At 38.0% G+C, this 19,967-nt stretch overlaps 1 protein-coding gene across 4 annotated transcripts in view; it reads left to right on the forward strand.

Annotated features, from left to right (window-relative positions):
• Nucleotides 1-19,967, forward strand: part of CORIN (corin, serine peptidase) — a 272,512-nt gene that overhangs the window by 159,992 nt on the left and 92,553 nt on the right. For all 4 annotated transcript variants that reach the window (XM_030919664.1, XM_030919673.1, XM_030919678.1 and 1 more), the window contains 2 exons: nucleotides 8,111-8,224; nucleotides 17,174-17,281. In XM_030919664.1, coding sequence (XP_030775524.1) covers nucleotides 8,111-8,224; nucleotides 17,174-17,281 — 222 coding nt within the window. The remainder of the gene's footprint in view (nucleotides 1-8,110; nucleotides 8,225-17,173; nucleotides 17,282-19,967) is intronic.

Here is a 19,967-nt window from a genome sequence, read left to right on the forward strand (position 1 = left end):
GATTTTGCCTTGTCTTTGAAGCAAGGTGAAACCTACAGCCCATAAAAGAAGATGTCACCATGACATTGCCTTTTTAGAATATTGACATTAAGAGCTCCTTAAGGGCATTTATTCAGCAGGCATTTACCAACCACCTGTCATATGCTACTTTTCAACAAAAATGTGTAAGGTAAAAGGTACTAATGGAGACCTTTGCATTCTTTGTAATGAAGGAAACATCAGTATAATAGCACAATCTACTAAGAAAACAACAACAACAAAAAGTATGTTTTCATCTCTACAGCCTCTGGAAAGGGAAAGCAACATTGAGGAGGGAAGGATTGAGAAGAGATTGTGTCAGGTCACTCTGGTTGGGTGGCATGGAGACAAATGTCTGGAGGGTGGAGGAGGAAGCAGGGAGATGTAGGAGACATACCCTAAGGCTTTGGCATTCCCATTATATAGCAGAGACCAGTGCTCACATGCTTGTAGAAGAAGCTGGACCTCCAAAAGGAATGGCTGTATGGGACATCCAGGAAAGCTGGACCCTAGGGACCATGGCCCTGTACATGGCTTGGCACAGACACAATGGCACGTTCTGCCTAGCAGTCACTTAAGGACTTAGGGGCCATGAGCCTCTGGCAGTTCTCTGAGGAATGAAAGCTAGAGGTCCTTCCTTTGTTCTTCCAGGTTCCATGTAAGCCCCTTGGATCCTTGTACCATCCTAAGGAGGGAGAGACTCCTGCAAAATGTGCCTGAGAGATCTTTCTCATCAGCTTTTTGAGTGGGGAAGTATGAATTTATTTTATTTAAGAAAATAATGTGGCTTTTCTTATACCCTGGTGTAACAGCATTGAATCCACACACTGTACACCTTCAAGCAGGGCTATTCTGAGCTCAATTTGAGGGTCTAGGTGTCACGTTTTACTCTGAGTCTTCATGTTCTATACCTTTCCTGAGTCTCCGTCTTCCCCTAAAAGGCACTCATTCTATGTTTCATTTCTCAAGTCTAAGTATAATAAAAGCTAATGATAACATAAAGCTAAACAGTCTGTAATTACATTCGGAACTAAGTATTCAACTGAACACAAAATCTTAAGGGTGAAGGAGTTTTTAAACTTGTTTTTGACTACAAAAGCCCATTTTTAAAGAAAATTTTCCATGGACTCAAATGTATAAAGCAGCCAACAGTAGAGCTCTTTGGTTGAAATGGAGTAGGAAACTGAATATACCCCTTTAATCCATGATGTGGCCCCAAAGCCCCTTTCCTTGCTAACCTTTAGTTCTTCTAAAACCTACCATTTTAACCCAAAGTATGGGTAGTGTGGGTGTCAGGGGTGGAATGTTAGACACATCATCACAGGCCAGTGGGGAAGATTATTTTCCGTAGGAGGGACCATTCGTTGTCCTACTAAGAGCAGATGCCACTCATAAGCCAGATGTGTCTGCAGGCTTGAATGAGCATCCCACTATAACACAGAGGGATTTTATCCTGCATCAGTAGTTTATTCTCCCAGCAATGAAAATAATAAGGTTGTAAATATTCATTGCCATTGAGAGCCAAGAAATAGGAGCAATCATTTAGTCATGCTCCATAGACAACTCCTATTTTCAGTCTTCATTTATTTATCCAACAGATATCTAACTTGCACCTGTAATGTGTCAGTTCTATTCTAGACTCAGGGTACAGCAGTAAGAAAACCTGATAAAATGCCTTTCTTTGAGGAAATTACATTCTAGAAGGGAGAGGGAGACAATCAGCAAACATAAATCTTCTGTGAATATAAATTATGTGAGCTATAATAAAACAGTTTTTTGTTTTTTAAAGAAGACTGCAATTCTGATGGTCTTGGGCATTGGCACTATTAGAAGTGGTTAGTATAGTGCCTGCCCTACATTTAATAGATGTCTAAGAAAAGAGTGAGAAGGATTGCTTAGCTTGGAAGACAGATACTTCTTCTGAGGAAGCCACATTTAATGATGGGATTAGAGGGACAGAGAGACATAGATTGAGTTAATTTTTAGATTGTAAGTATATTCTTGATGTGGATGATACTCTGTTTTCAAAAGAAAGTTTGAAATTTCCCAAGCTCCTAGGTATTCAAGGATGGTCATTGCTGATTTGACCTGAGCCAACCTATAGTCAGAAGTTAGTACCGTCAGTCATATATTGCCTAACGATGGGTATACATTCTAAGAAGTGTGTTGGTAGGCGATTTCGTCATATGCGAACATCAGAGTGTACTTACACAAACCTAGATTTAGAACATACTACACGTCCAGGCTGTGCAGTCTAGCCTATGGCTCTTAGGCTGCAAACCTGTACAGTATGTTACTGTACTGAATACTCTAGGCAGTTGTAACACAATAAGCATTTGTGTATCTAAACATATTTGCACATAGAAAAGGTACAGTAAAAATTTGGTACTGTAATCCTATGGGGCCACTGTTGTATATGTAGTCCATTGTTAAGAAAAATGTTGTTAGATGGTACATGACTTGTACATCCAGCATCCACTCATGTCGCAGTACCTCCACAGCTACTTGATAAATAGACTCCCAGCTGCTATCCCTACTTCTTCCCTTGTACCCCTAGAGTCTATTTCCAACACAATAGGCAGAGCAATCCTTTAAGAATTTCAGTCAGATTATGCCACTCTTTACCAAAAACCATGCAATGACTCTTGTGTTAAAGTTACAAAGTCCTTACAAAGGCCTGCAGAGCCCTGTGTGTTTGGACCCTCCCTCCTGCTCGGCCTCATTCTTGTGCTTGGTCCCTGCTCATGCTGCTGTAGCCACACAGGTCTTTTTGCTGATCCTGACACCTGCCGGGCAGACTCTTGCCCAAGGAACTTTGTACTAGCTCTTCCTTGAATCTTCCTGAGACTCCCTTGCCTCTTTCAAGTTGTTACTCACATGTCAGCTTGGAGTGAGGCCTGCCCTGGTACCCTAATTGATATTGGGTGCCAACATTAATAATATTATTACCCCACTCCTATACCCTATATCTGCCTTACCCTGCAGTACTCTCTTCTTCATAGCACTTATTAACATCTTGTGTGATATACAAGAATTTTAAAATTATGTTTATTGATATAGCTTATCATTCTAGAGTATAAGCTTCCCAAGGCAAGGGAGCTATTCTGTATTCAATAATACATAATACAGAATAGTATTAATTGTTCTATAATAATTAATTATTATAGAATATACGGAATAACAGTTATTCTGTAATAATACAGAATGCTAAAGAAATGAGTGCATAAATCAGAGGGCAACACAAGCCTTGCAGAGGGAGGAAGGCGTGTGTTATACCTCCAGTTCCTCAGGAAATAACTTAAAATATGTCATTAGATATTTCTGTTTTCCAAAGGGTCTTCTCTATACTATGCTTCTAATGGATACTCAGCTACCTTTTCAAATTTATCTCTCCCTCAGCACAGTGCCAGTGGCACCAGCTCCTCTTTCTCCTCGTGGGAATTCTCACTGTTCTTATTTTTTATTTTTATGTATTTATTTATTTATTTTGAGACAGAGTCTCCCTCTGTCATCTGGGCTGGAGCGCAGTGGCATGATCTTGGCTCACTGCAACCTCTGCCTCCGAAGTTCAAGTGATTGATTCTCCTGCCTCGCCTCCTGAGTAGCTGAGATAACAGGTACATGTCTCCATGCCCAGCTAATTTTTGTATTTTTATTAGAGATGGGGTTTCACCATATTGGCCAGGCTGGTCTCGAACCCCTGACCTCAAGCAATCTGCCCACCTCTGCCTCCCAAAGTGCTGGGATTACAGATATGTGGCACTGTACCCGGCCCTTCACTCCTTTTGTACTCAGAACTTCCAGACCCTCATCCATACCTACCGAAATATCTTAATTTCAGCCAAATGAAGGGCCTTCCACCTAATACGACTCACCTCCTCAGAAGGCAGGGTAAAATCCATGTTGGGTTGGTTGAACACACTCTTAGATTTTCTCTCTCCTCTCTCACCTCTTGTCTTTCACTCCAATCGTTTTACCAATCTGTTGTGCCCAAAGATACAGTGCTCTCCCCAAGAAGTATTCTTGTATCAGCAGCTGAAAGATTACACTCAGTCTTTTTCATCGAATGACATAACCTTGTAAAAGGTAAGGGCAATAGTGGTTTATAGTACTTGATTTCGAGCAGCATGGAGAACGCAGTGCTGACAGGCTCTCAGCACAGGCCCACGTGATGTGCAGAGCTGGGTCAGCTTTCTCCTCCGAGGGGGAGTTGAAGCTGAGCTTTTGACTTTCAGCAAGGGCTCAAAGACAGGGCAAGTAAGAGCAACATACAGTCAGTGGCAGGCTGGTGGGTAATTTTTGAAAAGGACTCTGAAAGTTAACAACCAGAATAATGACAGCATTTGCCAATAATATTGATACGCAGACAGAGAGAGCCTAGGAAGCTGGAAGCAGTTGCAGAAAATCTCAGGGTGATTTCAGGCTAGGGATTATTATTTTAGCAGTCCATTGTCAGAGACAAGAATACTGAAAAGAGCTGATCATCCTTTGGGTATGTATTCTTCAAGATCCGTGTCATTCTGAAGTCCAGGGGATCCATAATTGTCCCTATCATCTGGACATGTAAACTAGCTTTTTAGGCCATATAACTTTATGTACTGCTATTTTTGCAGCAGTATTAATTAACTGTCACATGTGTAGTGGAAGTCAGCTTTGGCAGTGGAGTATCTTTACTTGGTAAAATTATCTTCATCAGATGATGGTCAGTAGAGTATATGCTCTATTTGGAGATTTTGTTTGTTTGTTTTCTTCACTGCTATATTACCAGAGGCTAGAATAGTACTTTGCACATAGTAGACACTCAGTAAAAATATATTCAATCAATGAATGAATGTTCCAGTTATTAATCTGCCATTGATTTAAATTCCAACATACACCTCTTAGAATTATAGATGATGTTAGTGGAAATAGTTTCAAGATTGTATAGCATGACTTCTCAGAAAACTCAAAAGCCTGTTGGAAAATGACTGTTATAAGACAGTGATATTTATGGTAGAAAAATCTCTACAGAAACCTGATAAAAGCTCTCTCAGGATGTTCAAAAAAAGTAGAACTGACTTGGAATGTCATCTCATCTGAATCCAATTCACTGCAAGACAGACATTTGTCTTTTGTTTAGAGAGAAAAATAAAGACAATGTTGAAGTTTTACTCAAATCTAGTGCCCTTAAACCGGCTGAGTATCAGCCAACTACACTATTGCACAAGCACCAGGAACAAGGAAGTGGTGTGGCATGGAGGATTGGGCCTGGATCCTAGCTTGGGATTTGGGGTGTTTTTCATCTTCCCCTAATTATATGGCTTTGGTCCATTTCAATGTCGACCTCATGACACTTCATTTCCTTCATTTGTAAACTACCAAACAAAATATGTTTGTAGTAGTTTATTAATTGAACATTTTATACAAGTGGAAATTCTGAATATAGGTTAAGAAGAAATGAAACAGATTATACAAAAATTATTCTAGTTTTATAAAAGTAATATTAACTACTAAAACTGTGAACTTTCAAAGAAAGAACAAGAATAAAGTAACCATTTATGATACCCTAAAACCAAAGACAGCCACACTTCCAGATAAGGAACCACACAAAAGAAGTCAGTTTCTGCTGAATCAGGCAAGACAGGGGATATCAATAATCAAAACAGTGCAAGCTGTGCTGGGTTTTAAATGGGATCCAGATTTGAGATGACCTTATGCAAGAAATGGCTTTACTGGGGTCAAATATGTAGGGCCTTAAAGATAAAATCTAGAGGTTAGGAGCTATTGAATGTTGAGCTTTCAGCTCCATTTCCTGAGGAATCATCGGAGCCATAGGTGGGGAATGCAATAATTCTTGTGAGGTGTTGCAGCTGCTAAAATGAAGACATATGGAATTTTTGCACTCTCTAGTATAATAGAGAAACACTCTCACAATAGGATAAACACGCCTTTCAAACTTTCTCTTAACCCTAGAGAGAGGATATAGTACAGACTGGATGGGTAAAATCTTAGTATTTTGGTTTTTCATTTTAGGTCTGGTTTTCTACGAATCGTTTAGGAGTCTGTATTTGTAGCTATAGGAGTGCACTCCTGTGCAGACATCATACTAAACATGTTGGATATTTTGGCAGTTGAAATCCATAGATGTAATTTGTATTGATACTGAAATTATGGACTATAATGGAAAATTGGGCTTTTGTTGTTGATATTGTGAAAATGTTACATGAAGTAGCATCATAAGAAACTTACCAGATCAACTAATGCATAATGTTCAGTGAGTTAAAATGCTGATTTCCTTGATAGTATTGGGAAATAATTCATTAATTTTGTTTTTTTCTGCTTTATGGCAATATATTCTTCTATTAGGGATTTAGGTCACTTTTTCCATTGAATCAAGAACCTCTTGAGTGCCAGCCACTGGCTGAGTCCCAGGAACATGGGTTGAGAATATATTAATCGAGAACCTCCTGAGTGCCAACCATTCCGCTGGGTCCTAGGAACATGATGGGAACTATAACAGACATGGGCTTCACTGACTGGAACTTTCAGCCTGTACTTTTCTCTGTTTCTATTGCTGAGTTAAAATGTTCCATATTCCTGGATTTCCTGTAACTAGTCAACAAGGTTCATCTTATCAAGGAATACATACTGCAGGGAATGATGGCAGTGACCAGGCAACTCACCACACAGCCGACACACACACACACACACACACACACACACACACACACACACACACACACAAAAGCTTTGGTGGAAGGTGAGAGAGAGACAGAAGGAGATTTTTGAAGGTTCTACTTAACTTTTCTTATCTGAAACTGGAGCTCATAAAAAAGTTACTTTTTTCTCAGCTAAAAAGATAAAACATCATCATTGTAAGAACATTTGTAAAATACTGAATACAATACAGTAAAAGGTAAAGTTACTTTAATCCTAATACCAAAGATAATATACCTCTCCCCATGCCAAACTGTATTTTGTTTTCTAGGACCAGTTGGTGTTTTCTCATCTCAAGTAGCTTGAACTTTGTCCTAGGACATTAAGTATTTTCTAAAATATAGTTCAATGGCTGTAATAGTATTCCTCATTATGGTGATGTCAAAATTTATTTAACTAGCCCCTTAATATTGCATAGTGGTTATTTCATAGTTTCCTCATTTTAAACAATGATGGTTTGAATATCATTAAACATAAAACACATATTCATAATAATTTCCTTTTTATGAAGTCTGAGATGATTGCTGAGTTAAAGATTATGCACACTTAAAAGGCATTTGGTGCACATTATCAAATATTTTTTATCTTAACATCCACTTGATTGAGCTGAGTTATCCTTTTATTAATGGTCTTCCTGAAAAATTTTCTATCTTTTTGTCTTAAATTTATTGTCTACTGTAATTTTGAAGCAGTGGAGTATTTATTGCATTTTGAAAAGAAAAAGAGCACCAAAATATTAAAAGCACAAATATAAAAATGTAACTGTGTTAAGGAAAAAGAAATGAAAACATTATTAGCGAATGCCATTTCCTATCCCTTATGCCAAAATAGAAGCTGACATTTTAACTGGCATTTTCGTTAAGGTAAGTAAATACGTTTCAAATACAGGGCACCAGGTCTCTATGCTATGTTCAAACACACATCCATTTACTGACTCTGTTTTTACTGGAACTCTCTCTGTGACACATAGAGTAGCTTTTAAGAGAGGTAGAGTTTTTAAATGTTGGTTCAATTAGTAGCACTTTACTTTGACATGATTTTCAATTATTTAGAAAAATACACCCATTGGGTATTCTCCCCACATAAATTGTGCAATTGATGAAGCTACCCTCTTACTCTCTGAACATGGATGCCTCACTCTGCAAGCCCACCAGTGAACTATCTCCTGCTTTCCTCATACAAGCAAGCACTCTTTGTATGATTTCCAGGTAATTTTCCAGTTAATGTGCTAGGATGCCAAAGAAAAATTGGTGACAGTAAAACTGAGGGAATTTGGAAACAAATCTGTTGAACAGCAAAAGAAGATTAAGAAGATTTTCTATGTATTTATCTTTTGTAATCTTAAGATTAAAAAAAAAATCTTATTCTGACATTATTTCCTGCCCTTTTTTTTTAGTGCTCTGTGGAGGGGGTGAGAGCTTTCTGTGTGCCAGTGGAATCTGCATCCCCAGGAAACTGCAATGTAATGGCTACAACGACTGTGACGACTGGAGTGACGAGGCTCATTGCAGTATGTGACAAGCTATTTGGGGTTTGTCTGAGTGGACAGGGATTCTCAAATCCTGACAATCATCGGCATTTGCGTAGACTGCTTTTGGTTTGCCTTTCTAAAGTGAGCAAACATGTTTATCTTCCCCCAGAATGACAGCAGCATGTTTGCACACCTTTCAAAGGCATGCTGCTGTCATTGAGAACTCACCAGGTAGACGCTGCATTGGAACAGATGAGGGATTGCAGCATTTTTGCACAAAGTGGTTTAAATTGGGAGAAGGCTTTGGTTTATTTTGTTTGCGTGAGAATTTTCATTTTTGTTTATGAGTATGAAGGTCAATTTTTTTAAAAAAAGGATATTTTTATAGCAATGTTTTCACCCTAATGATTCTTAACTTTCATGACACAGTAAATACAAAGCCTCTTTTTTTTTTTTTTTTTTTTTTTAATGCTTCTTCCAAACCTGGAGATAGTCAATGGCACTAACTGTTTAAAATCCACTAATCAGTAGATTCCGCCTTATGTGTCCTCAATTTATTCCTCATTGATTGGTCATTTTGACTTAATTGGCCAGCAGTTTGTCCAATATAGATTCAGATTTCAAGTTGTTTTGCACTTACAAACTGGAAAGAAGGGGAAACCCATCCTGAAGAAGTACATTGTAGTAAACAAAGCTGGTGTCCTATTTGTTCACCCCTAGTAAGTTAAAAAAAGAAAATAATTACACTGTGTAATCAGCATTCAAAACAGAACTATATGCAATTAGAACACTATATGCAAGTGTTCTAATTGTTCTTTAAGGGTTATATAAACAGCCACAGTTAGTATGGCAAGAGCTGTGTTTCACTCCTCATGGGAATTGCCAAGGTGTTGTAAGTGCTTGAGAATACTGATCTTAATTGAAAAATTCTTTTGGTCTGTTTGCCAAATGGACCAACTCATCTTTCCTCTGATGGGCTAGGATGGATGCTCCTTTGTCCTGCTGAATGGCAGAACTACTGAATGGCAGTTTATCGTGGTAACATTTCAGGTCAGTGTTTCCCAAACTGGTGTTCCATATAGTATCTGAGTCTGGAATAATGCTTGAAAAAAAATAACTTTGGGAAATACTCTCTATCAGATCTACTTCTTAGAGGGTTAGAATACACATTTGTATAGTAGAGGTTCTGAGAAATCCTGCAGTTTAAAAAAAAGATGTTTGCTTAACTTTGTATTTCATCAGAATTATTCTCTCATGTGAATCCTCACCTTTATTTGTTCATTTATTCATGCATTTTTTATTCTGCCTAATATCCAGTATCCCATGGAACTTTAGTTATGCCACATATATTTCAGGAAACGTTCTTTTCAGTAAGACATTTGTGTTTTACAACTTGGAATTTTCTTTTCAAAACAACGCATGGCACACAATTTTACATAAAAAACATTTTTATAGGCTGTATATTTACACTGGGAAGTGTTGCTGTGGGCTTAGCAGAAGATACTGTGCAAAGCCGCCAAAATAGGGATCTTTAAATAATTCAACATAATTATATCCAATTTATGGGAATTTGGTAGAATCTCTAGCTATTCTCCCATTGTGGCCCATGTTATGGCATTGTTCTAATTCTGCATGTGCCTGTATCTCCTGTGGTGGGCCGACTATGATTTTATCATATGTTCCTCAATTGTACTGAGCATTGCACTCCGAACCCTGTAAGTGATTTCTGCTGCATTTGTTAAAATGAAATTTGAAGGGGTTAATTTTCCTAGTCAACAATGTGTTACTGTTCTGCAAGGCATTTACCAATGTCCGAGGGGCTGAAGTATTTATTAAGGAAAATAGATATGGCCCTTTCCCATGAACATACCACAAAAATGATCTGTTTGGTCCATTGAGGAAATACATCCCTTCAGAAAACTTCTGTATGAAAACACGGACATCGAAGGCTTCGTATGCAATTGTTTTTGACCTTACAAGGACATCTGCTTTTGAGCTTTAACGTTAAGTGCTTGTGGTGTTTCAGCATGAGTGTTTATGGAGGGTGCCATACTCCTGTTGCCACTGCCCTGTGGTGAAGGAATAGTATAAGTCTGAATTAGGCCTTGGATGTGAAACAGAGTGTGAATGCAACCCACAGATACTCACGAGAGGAGAAGGAAGTTTTGCTGTGCGTTCTCAATGAGGAGCAGAAGAAAATGACTACTTCCTAGGGTCCTCGCAGGTAGGCAAGAAGGAGGACTGCCAGAGGAGATTATGCTTCTATGGATTAGGTGCAAAAATGATCTCTAGCTAAGCACTTGCCTGCTTTTATAAAACATGGGTCATATTAGGTGGCCTGTGTAGTTCATTGAGTTGTTAATTTCCTTTTTAGTCAGGTTCAAAGGAAGGGAGAGAAGAAACTTATTATTTGTGAGTTACCTAATAAACTATGCTAGAAGCATTTACCTACATGCTTCGATTTAATTATCAGCAGAGGAAGTGTTATCTACCCCCTTTGTACAGGTGCAGAGACAGAGCTTAGGGCAATGAATAAATTTGCCCATGGTTCGCTAAATTTGAACCCAGTCTTAAATGGTTCAAAATCTAGTGCTTTTTCTCTCCCCTGGTCTGCCTTTGACTTGTTCTTGTCCATAAAAAAGTTTTTTTTTAATGAGTTTTTTTAATGAGATTATACTCTGATCATTTATATTGCAGGAAAATGTTTTAACTGATTTTGATGTATTACAGCTTTCAGAGGTAATCATTTATTAAAGAGCACTCCAGGTATCTGTGACTACTTACTGACTTTCTCCCCTAACTGGTTTTGTCTTGTCAATCTCTTCTTAAGTATTTGTTGAATGAAAAGATTTCCAAACACTGAAACAATTTTAATAGTGTAGTAGAAAAGTTTTCAAAAATCAGGAAAATTTTAGAAAGGTCTATCTCTGTGGCTTTAGGCAGGCCATTTCTGTAAACCTGGCTTTTGGTATCATCGTGGATGGCTGCATGCTGGTCTCCCCAGGAAGCCCCACCTGCAGAGATTTTGATTCAGTTTGTCTGCAGTGGGGACCAGGCAGCAGTACTTTTGTAACGCTCTCCAGGTAATTCTAACAGACGGCCAGACTTGGAAGCACTGGGCCAGAAGGTGCTTGGTGTCTCTTTTGTTGTTAAGATTCTGTAATCTTTTGAGTCTATAACCAGCTCCTAGAATAGTGCCTGGGACATAGCAAGTTCTTAGTAGATGACTACTTCTTAATTTTAAGTTGGAAACTCAAGGAAAACGTTGTCACAGTGAAATAGCTGCCACAAAGTTCACACACTTTATGACACGTAAAAACGACCATCAAATATTTTTGAAAATCATTTTCTGTGAATTTTGCGTAAAATTGGTTGGCTTATTTTTGAGGATGGTGGTTATCTAATTATACACTGAGTATAATACGGTGTAGTAATGACTACTGTAAATTCTTGAGTCAGGCTGCTTAGGTTTCGAGCTTACCATTTCCTGCCTCTGATAACTTAGGCAAGTTACTCAACCTCTCTGTGCCTCAGTTTCTTCTGTAGTCCAGTGGAAACAATAAATAGTGAATATCTCTCAAATTGTTCAGAATAACGATTCACTGAATATAAAGCATATAGACCAATGTCTTGCATGCAGTAAGTCTCAAAGAGCACTAGGATTTGTGGTCATGACTGTTGTTGTCACTGTTGTTATCTTATTGTTCCTCCACTCCCACCCAGCACCTCTTGTTACTAGGTGCAGAGAATGACCACTGGAAGTCATGGGGACTGCTGATGATGTCAGCTGATACATGTAAGGGAGACAGAAACACTAAAATATGCACAACAATTTTAAAAGCAGCACCACGTGAAGCTATTTTAGAATGCAGGCAGCATAAACAGCACAACATAAAAACTGATATTCCAAATGATGTTTGAATCATCAAAATGGCTGTATCTATAATAATCTTTCTACTAAGATGTAGCTGCAAGTAAATGCTAGAAATAGTTTCATCAAAATTATAAAAACAATCTCACTCTATGCTAATGGAAGAAGTATTAAATGTTTGGAAATTTTACTTTTTGTATAGTGGCAATCTGATTATACTGAATCAATCAAACTATTGAATATTCTTTAATTCCTCCTATGTGTGAATCATGTTTTAGCTACCTAGTAAATAGAAAGATACTGTTAAGACATGGTTTCTTTCTTTATGAGGCTTTTAGTCTAATCAGGGAACTAACATATACACATAGAAACTTTTAAATATGCTTTAAAAAAAATTTTTTTTTGAGATGGAGTCTCACTCTGTTGCCCAGGCTGGGGTGCAGAGGTGTGATCTCGGTGCTCTGCAGCCTCCACTACTCAAGCTCAAACAATTCTCCAGCCTCAGCCTTCTGAGTAACTGGAACTACAGGCGTGAGCCACCACGCCAGGCCTCATTTTTGTATTTTTCGTAGAAACAAGGTTTTGCCATGTTGCCCAGGCTGGTTGCAAACTCCTGAGCTCAAAGTGATTGGCCCACCTTGGCCTCCCAAAGTGCTAGGATTACTGGCATAAGCCACTGTGCCCAGCCTAAATATGGTATTTTAAAACAATATAACACAGGCAATATCACAAAGTCAAAAAAAATTGATGTAAACAAGCAAACAAAAAAAGGTTGCAGCAGGGAGTCCTTCTAGTAAAAAGAGTAGGATTACTAGAAGCTGGATTGCATAGAGAGCTGATGGAAAAGATGGGATTAAAGCGAGGCCTTGCACTCAGGTGATGTTTGTATATTGTGCAACATGATTTTCAACTCTCTAGGTGACATTTTACAATGCATGGAGACTTTTTTTTTTATTGTCACAACTGTGGGAGTGGAGGGAGGTGCTACTGGCATCTAGTGGGTAGAGGCCAGAGATGCTGCTAAACAAACTGCACTGCACAGGGCAGCCCCCAACAACAAAGAATTACCCAGTCCAAAATGTCAATGATACTGCCATGGAGAAACCCTTTTCTAGAGCTGGAAGCCAATAGTAGAAAGAACTCAGAGAGTCAAGAAGCCTGGTTCTTCTCATGGTTCTGCTGTAAATGAGCTGAGCAACAGTGGACAGACCATGTAACTCCTCTGGTCATTTCAGAATGAGAGGGTTGGATGAAATAACCTCTGGTCCTTTCCATATTTAATCTGTGGGTGGAAACTGAGCATCCATACTTGCATCTTGAGTTGAGGCAACACATTCATGTTTATAGTCATAGAGACCATACAGTTGAAAGAAGCCCTTGAGAAAAAGGCTTTCTGTGTGTTAGTTTTCTGCTTTAATTTAATGATAATTTTGAGAGACAAGAATTAATAGTGTGCCATATAAGACGTCAAACTGAAGTCAATATTAACATGCATGAATTTCAGAAGAAACATTTTGTATCAAGCTCTCCTTAAGAAAAAAAAAAGCTGTATCTAGAAAAACATCTACCTTAGGTCATGCAAAATTATGCTTGTTATTGAGCAAGAAAATCACAGCAAGCACTTTTGCAAATTTTGATTTGCTGGCCCCAAATTGTGCTGACAATACCTCTTTCCAGGTCAAATAAACATTTATTTCAATAAAAGGAGACACTGTGATCTTTGCTATTTGCTATGTATTTCTGGCTTTGCAGTGCCTCTGGTTAAGGTTTTGCATGTTTACTAATCACACAGACCTTAGGGAAGTAACAGATTACAGATTGTTTTCCAAATGCAGCCCATTTTGTATCTCACTTCTAAAAATGGTTTCTAACCAAGCAAGTTATAACAGCAGAAAGTTGAATCCGCACCAGGGAGAACAATGAGGATTTTTAAAAATGCCTAAGTCCTCTCCATTTATGAAGTAATTTAATAAATAAGGACATCAATTTTTAAAATATCTCCAATGCAGTGATTTAGTATGAATTACCAGGGGTCCTAGAATGGGTCTCATAGAAGACAAAGAAACTTTTGGAAATTTTTGATGTGTTCTTAGGTTAATCAGATTCTGAAAGGGGTATTTCATTCCCCAGTAGTCCTACCATCAGAAAAAGTGAGTGTACTGCTTACAAACAAATTAACTTGCAGGGTTTAAAATGTGCTGAAACACTGTTCCCCATCCTCTGGGCGAATGCATGCATGTACTTTGCACTGATGGTCAAGTTGAGAAGCCTTATTTCCCTGGCTATTGCTGATTCTAGCATGTTGAGTCAAAACTTCCCACAAGGGTAATTTAGATTAAGACAAAAAAAAATAAAAAAGATCTTTTAGAATTTCACAAGGTAGCGTATATATCTTGATGCACAAATTCCCCAGATCTGTCCTGTGGGTAGGAGACCAATGTCATAACCTTTCCACTCAGCTGTCACATGTGTGGTAGCCTCATTCAGCAGCGGGGTGCAGGGTGGGGAAATTGCGCCCTCTGCTGAATGGGATAAAATACCATTGTCAAAGTGATAGCTAGGACTTCTTAGTTCTTATATTTTCCCTTATGGTGGCTGTCCCTATTTGAAAAATATTCAGGCTGGGGGAAGTGAAAAATAAAAAGTACTTACAAAGTTCTGTATGCGTATAAGTGTGGACTTATATGTATATATGCGTGTGTGTGTCTGTGCACATACACACCTTCCAAATGAAGACACTGAACAGGTGATTTCTAAGGCCCATTCCATTCCTAAAATGGTGTGATTCTGAAAACTTTAAGAAGTTTTTTTTTTTAGAAGAGTGCCTTTTTGAAACAGAAATTTATGATTCATGTATATGTAAGTGTCATATTTTGGCATACCTAATGTTTTAACTGATCAATGCCAAAGGCTTTGGATAATGAATCGTCATCTAGTGTGAGATGTTTACAGTAAAGTGGTGGCTGCTACTGGTTGTATGAGATACAGGCTTCTGCTTGAGGAGAAACAATCAGCTGGAATTCAGGAGACTGAACCATTGACTACTTGATTTCTGGCCTTCATCAGCCAAGTAGACTGATCTTCAAATGTGCCCTATTTTTCTTTTGCCTCTTTACTTTGTTTTTGCTATTTCCTCTGCTTGAAGTATGCTAAACTTTTCATTACATCCACTCTGCTGAAATTCTGCCCATTTTCTGTATTCCTTCTCCAGCATTAAGCAAGCTGTTTTGTACTTAATTTACTTTAAATAGGGGAAATAAAAATATATTTAAGAAATCTAGTTTCTGTGAAATGCAGATTTCTTTACATATATTGATTTTAAACATTTTCACAGCTTTACTGAGGTATAATTTACATCCTATAAATTTCATCTATTGATTTTTGTAAACTTATAGAGTTATGCGACCAACCTCACAATACAGTTCTAGAATGTTTGCATCTCTCACAAAATTTCTCTCCCACACATTTGTAGTGGAATCAAGTCTAATCCCTCAGCTACTGTAACTACTTCTCAGACTTCTGTTTATATAATTTTGTTTTTTTCTGGGAATTCCATAAACGAGTCATATAATATGTAATTTTTGTATCTGATTTCTTTCACATAGCATAACTTTTTGGGGTTCATCCATACTGTCACATATATTGGTAGTTTCATCCTTTTAATCACTGAGTAGTATTTCACTGCATATTACATTTTGTTTGTCCATTCCAGTTAGAGAGTACTTGGATTTTTTTCCAGTTTTTGGCTTATGAATAATGCTGCTATGAACATCTATATATAAATCTTTGTGTGGATATATGTTTAATTTATCTTGGGTAGATTTCTAAGAGTGGAATTCACAAATTAATTGTATGGTAAGGTTGCAGTTATCTTCATTAGAAACTGCCAGTTTTCCAAGGTGGCATTATTATTTTTTATAGTCTCACCAGAGATCCATGAGATTCATTTTCTCAAAATCCTTGCCAATACTTGCTATTATCCATCTTTTCCACTGTAGCCATTTTAAGGGATGTGTAGTTATATCTTCTTGTAGTTTTAATTTGCCTTAGCTTATTTTTTTTCTTTTGTTTTGCCCTGCCCTCTCACCCCTCGCTGCCTTTGCTTAGTGACTAATAATGTTGAGCACCTTTTCATGTGTTTTTATGTCTTTCATGAAGACTTTCTATTCAAGTCTTTTGACCATTTGTAATTGAATTCTTTTTCATCTTGTTATTGAATGTAAGAGTTCTTCAGAGACTCCGGATATCCAAATTTCTTTATCATATATATATATATATATAATTTGTAAATATTTTTCTAGTATTGTCCCAATACCATTTGTTGAAAAGAACATTCTCTTTCCATCGAATTGCCTTACACAAACTATTTCATTAAACTCTCCTCTTTCAAACCCTATTAAGTGGCTGATTTTGTCCCAGTTTCATAGATCAGTTCACAGACTCCTAGACTTGAACTAACAATAACACACTAAAAGTCCCTAGCTAGTAGATGGCAGAACCAGGATAGGAGTTCTGGTTTACTGAAGGACAAGACTGTTTTCTTATTAAAATCAAGAAACCATTTCCCCTGAACGTTGTTTATTGCCACTGTAGTCTTTGGACAGTACTTGCTTATTTGAGGATTACACTATGAAACACTCAATAGGCTTAAGCAGTAATGTTTATGTGAAAGGAAATAACAACTCTATAATCTAAATGACTTATTTTATTTGTTATGTTTATGCTTACTACTGACAAACCTAGACTTTCAACTCTAAAGAAAACATAAGAGTTACTAAAGTCTATTCTGCATGAACAGGAACTTCATTAGGAATGATGGTGAATTGAGAATGCCTTTTCTCATCTTTAACAATTAAGGATCATTCAGGTGACATAAAATGGAAGTCAGAGAAACACATCAGAAAGTGATAAAATCACTTGGCTTGGGAGCCACTTGTTTAAATGGCCTTGAACAGATTGTTGTATCTCTGTGTGCCACCTTCTCACCTATAAAACAATAGGTATGGGCCAGGTTACCATTAGGGTGTCCCTTCCATGACTGGCTTTTGTTAAATGTTGTACTACAATAGCATTCTATATGGCTCTGATGACACATTGGTGGCTTCTTTTATTTGCAGACTGCAGTGAGAATCTGTTTCACTGTCACACAGGCAAGTGCCTTAATTACAGCCTTGTGTGTGATGGATATGATGACTGTGGGGATTTGAGCGATGAGCAAAACTGTGGTAAGTAGCATTGTTTCCCCAAAGGTTTTAATTTAAAAATCACAGAAATTTATAACCAAAAACTTATAGTTCATTATGTGTTAATATGATTAGCAGTTTAAATTACAAAATGATTGTTTTCTTGTGTTTTAGAAGGAAGAAGTTTGTTCAATCACTGTCCTCAGTAATGTCTTACCTGTAAATGTAATACATAAATAATCATATTAAGAAAATGTTTAAGAAGTGGGATGGGAAGACTGGTAAAGGTTGTTAATGCATTAATAGTTTTTTTCCTCTCCTCAAATGTGTTCTGTTTCTCCTCTGGTTAGAGCCAGTGGCTTATGTTAGATTTTGGCCTTTTGAGCAAACTTTGAGGGCAGATATATTATCTGTGCCTGATTCCCTTAGTACATGTGACTGAAGTCCCCTCCTCTATTTAATCCCCAAATAGTACAAGGACCACCTGTGCAGCAGCTACCCAGGGTTAGGATGATGCATTTGTTTTGTGTACACATGCTGATCTTATCTTTTAAAGAATAAACTCAGTTTTTAAAGAGTCATGTTCAATTCTGAATGCCATCTCATGAATTAAAATCAGCAAAATTCCTCTTGCTCATTTACCGTTTTGGCTTTGTGACTAGGTTCAGAATTTTTAGGTAGTATATTATTGAGTGACGTAGGAACTTTGCAACATGAACAAAAGGGCAAACAGGGATGAGGATACACCCTGGACAAATGATATGAGACAATGTCCAGCATTAGAAAACATCAAAATGAATGTTTGGAAAGGGTCAGGGATGTGGTCAGAGGAAGGCATTAGAATCATGACTGTTAGGAATAACCCGATGCTGGGAACCCTGGTGGTTTCTAGAGGCACCATCTCGCTGCCACTTGCTGTATCTGTAAAAATATTTTAAAACGTGTGTGTACAAACCATTCCTGTGTGACTAGATAGATGTGGATTATTGTTTTTTTCTGACAATATTTTATTTTTATTTTATTTTGACTAATAGTTGTACGTATTTATTGAATACAGCATGATATTTTAATACATGTATACAATATGCAATGATCAAATCAGGGTAATTAGCATATCCATCACCTCAAACATTTATCATTTCTTTGTATTAGGAACATTCAAAATCTTCTCATTTAGCTATTTGAAAATATGCAATAAATTATCATTAACTATAGTCACCATCCAGTGCTATAAAAACCTACAACCTGTTCCTCCTATCTAGCTGTAATTTTGTGTCAGTTAAGCAATCTCTCTCTTTTTGCGATGGAGTCTCGCTCCACCACTCAGGCTGGAGTGCAGTGGTGCTATCTCGGCTCACTGCAACCTCCGCCTCCTGGGTTCAAGTGATTCTCCTGCCTCAGCCTCCTGAGTAGCTGGGACTACATGTGCGTGCCACCACGCCTGGCTGATTTTTGTATTTTTAGTAGAGACTGGGTTTCATCATGTTGGTCAGGCTGGTCTCTAACTCCTGAGCTCGTGATTCGCCTGCCTTGGCCTCCCAAAGTGCTGGGATTACAGGCATGAGCCACCGCACCTGGCAACAATCTCTCTTTACCCCTCCTCCTCCATACCCTTATGGCCTCTAGTAACCACTGTTCTACTCTCTATTTCTATGAGATCAACTCTGCATATGAGTGAGGGCACGTGGTATTTCTGTTTCTATGCCTGACTTATTTCACTTAACATAATGTCTCCAGGCTCATCCATGTTGCTACAAATAACAAGATTTTATTCTTTTGCCATGGCTGAATAGTATTCCATTGTGTAGATGTACCATATTTTCTTCTCCACTCATTTTTTGATGGCACAAATTGATTCCATATCATGGTTATTGTGAGTAGTGCTGCAAAGAACATGGGGTTGCAGGTGTCTGTTTGATATACTGATTTCCTTTCCTTTGGATATACGCCCAGGAGTGGGATTGCTGGGTCATATGGAAGTTCTATTTGTAGTTTTCTCAAGAACCTCCATACTCTTTTCCATAATGACTGTACTAATTTACATTCAGATGTGGGATATATCCTGGGACTAACTAGTCTTGAGACAAAGGATGAGAGGAAATTGTAATTATATAGATCACAGAAATTACACTTGCAGGAGGCCTTAGAGATCATCAGATTCAACCCTTCCCTTTACCAGTGAGATAATTAGGAAAATGCAGGGGATTGAAAATGAGTGAGTGTCGTTTGGTAGTTGGATAGGTTAGTGGAGAGGGCCAGCGTGCAGGTAGCGTGTGAGAAAAAATGGTCTTAACAGGCAACATAATTCCTCTGAAAATAGCATGCTGTCGTGAAGTTTGTGTGTTCAGATGCCAGTTGTCTCCATCTAACAGCAATAATTATCACTTTCCTTCAGACCAGCTTCTGCCCTGGCTCCCTGTGCTCTTCTGGTTCCTGCCCAAACACCTCTTGTGCTTTTCTTCTTTTCTCAAACTTATGTCCTCCCTATACTTTCCTCTATTGATCCAAAATACCCTTTAAGATCCATGGTCACTCCAGAAGTCTGTCTATGACCATGGCACTGTGACTAGACTTATCATACTTTCTCATGGAATCTATTATTCATGAATCCACATACATCTTCTAAAACTCTGCTTATATTCAGGGTATACCACCTCTCATGGCAAAGCATCTTATGGATTCTGCTCTTTGTGAGAGGGAACTTACCACTTAGTTCTTTTTCACTAAT

Source organism: Rhinopithecus roxellana, chromosome 2 (genome assembly GCF_007565055.1).
Source record: "Rhinopithecus roxellana isolate Shanxi Qingling chromosome 2, ASM756505v1, whole genome shotgun sequence".
NCBI classification, from domain to species: Eukaryota; Metazoa; Chordata; class Mammalia; order Primates; family Cercopithecidae; genus Rhinopithecus; species Rhinopithecus roxellana.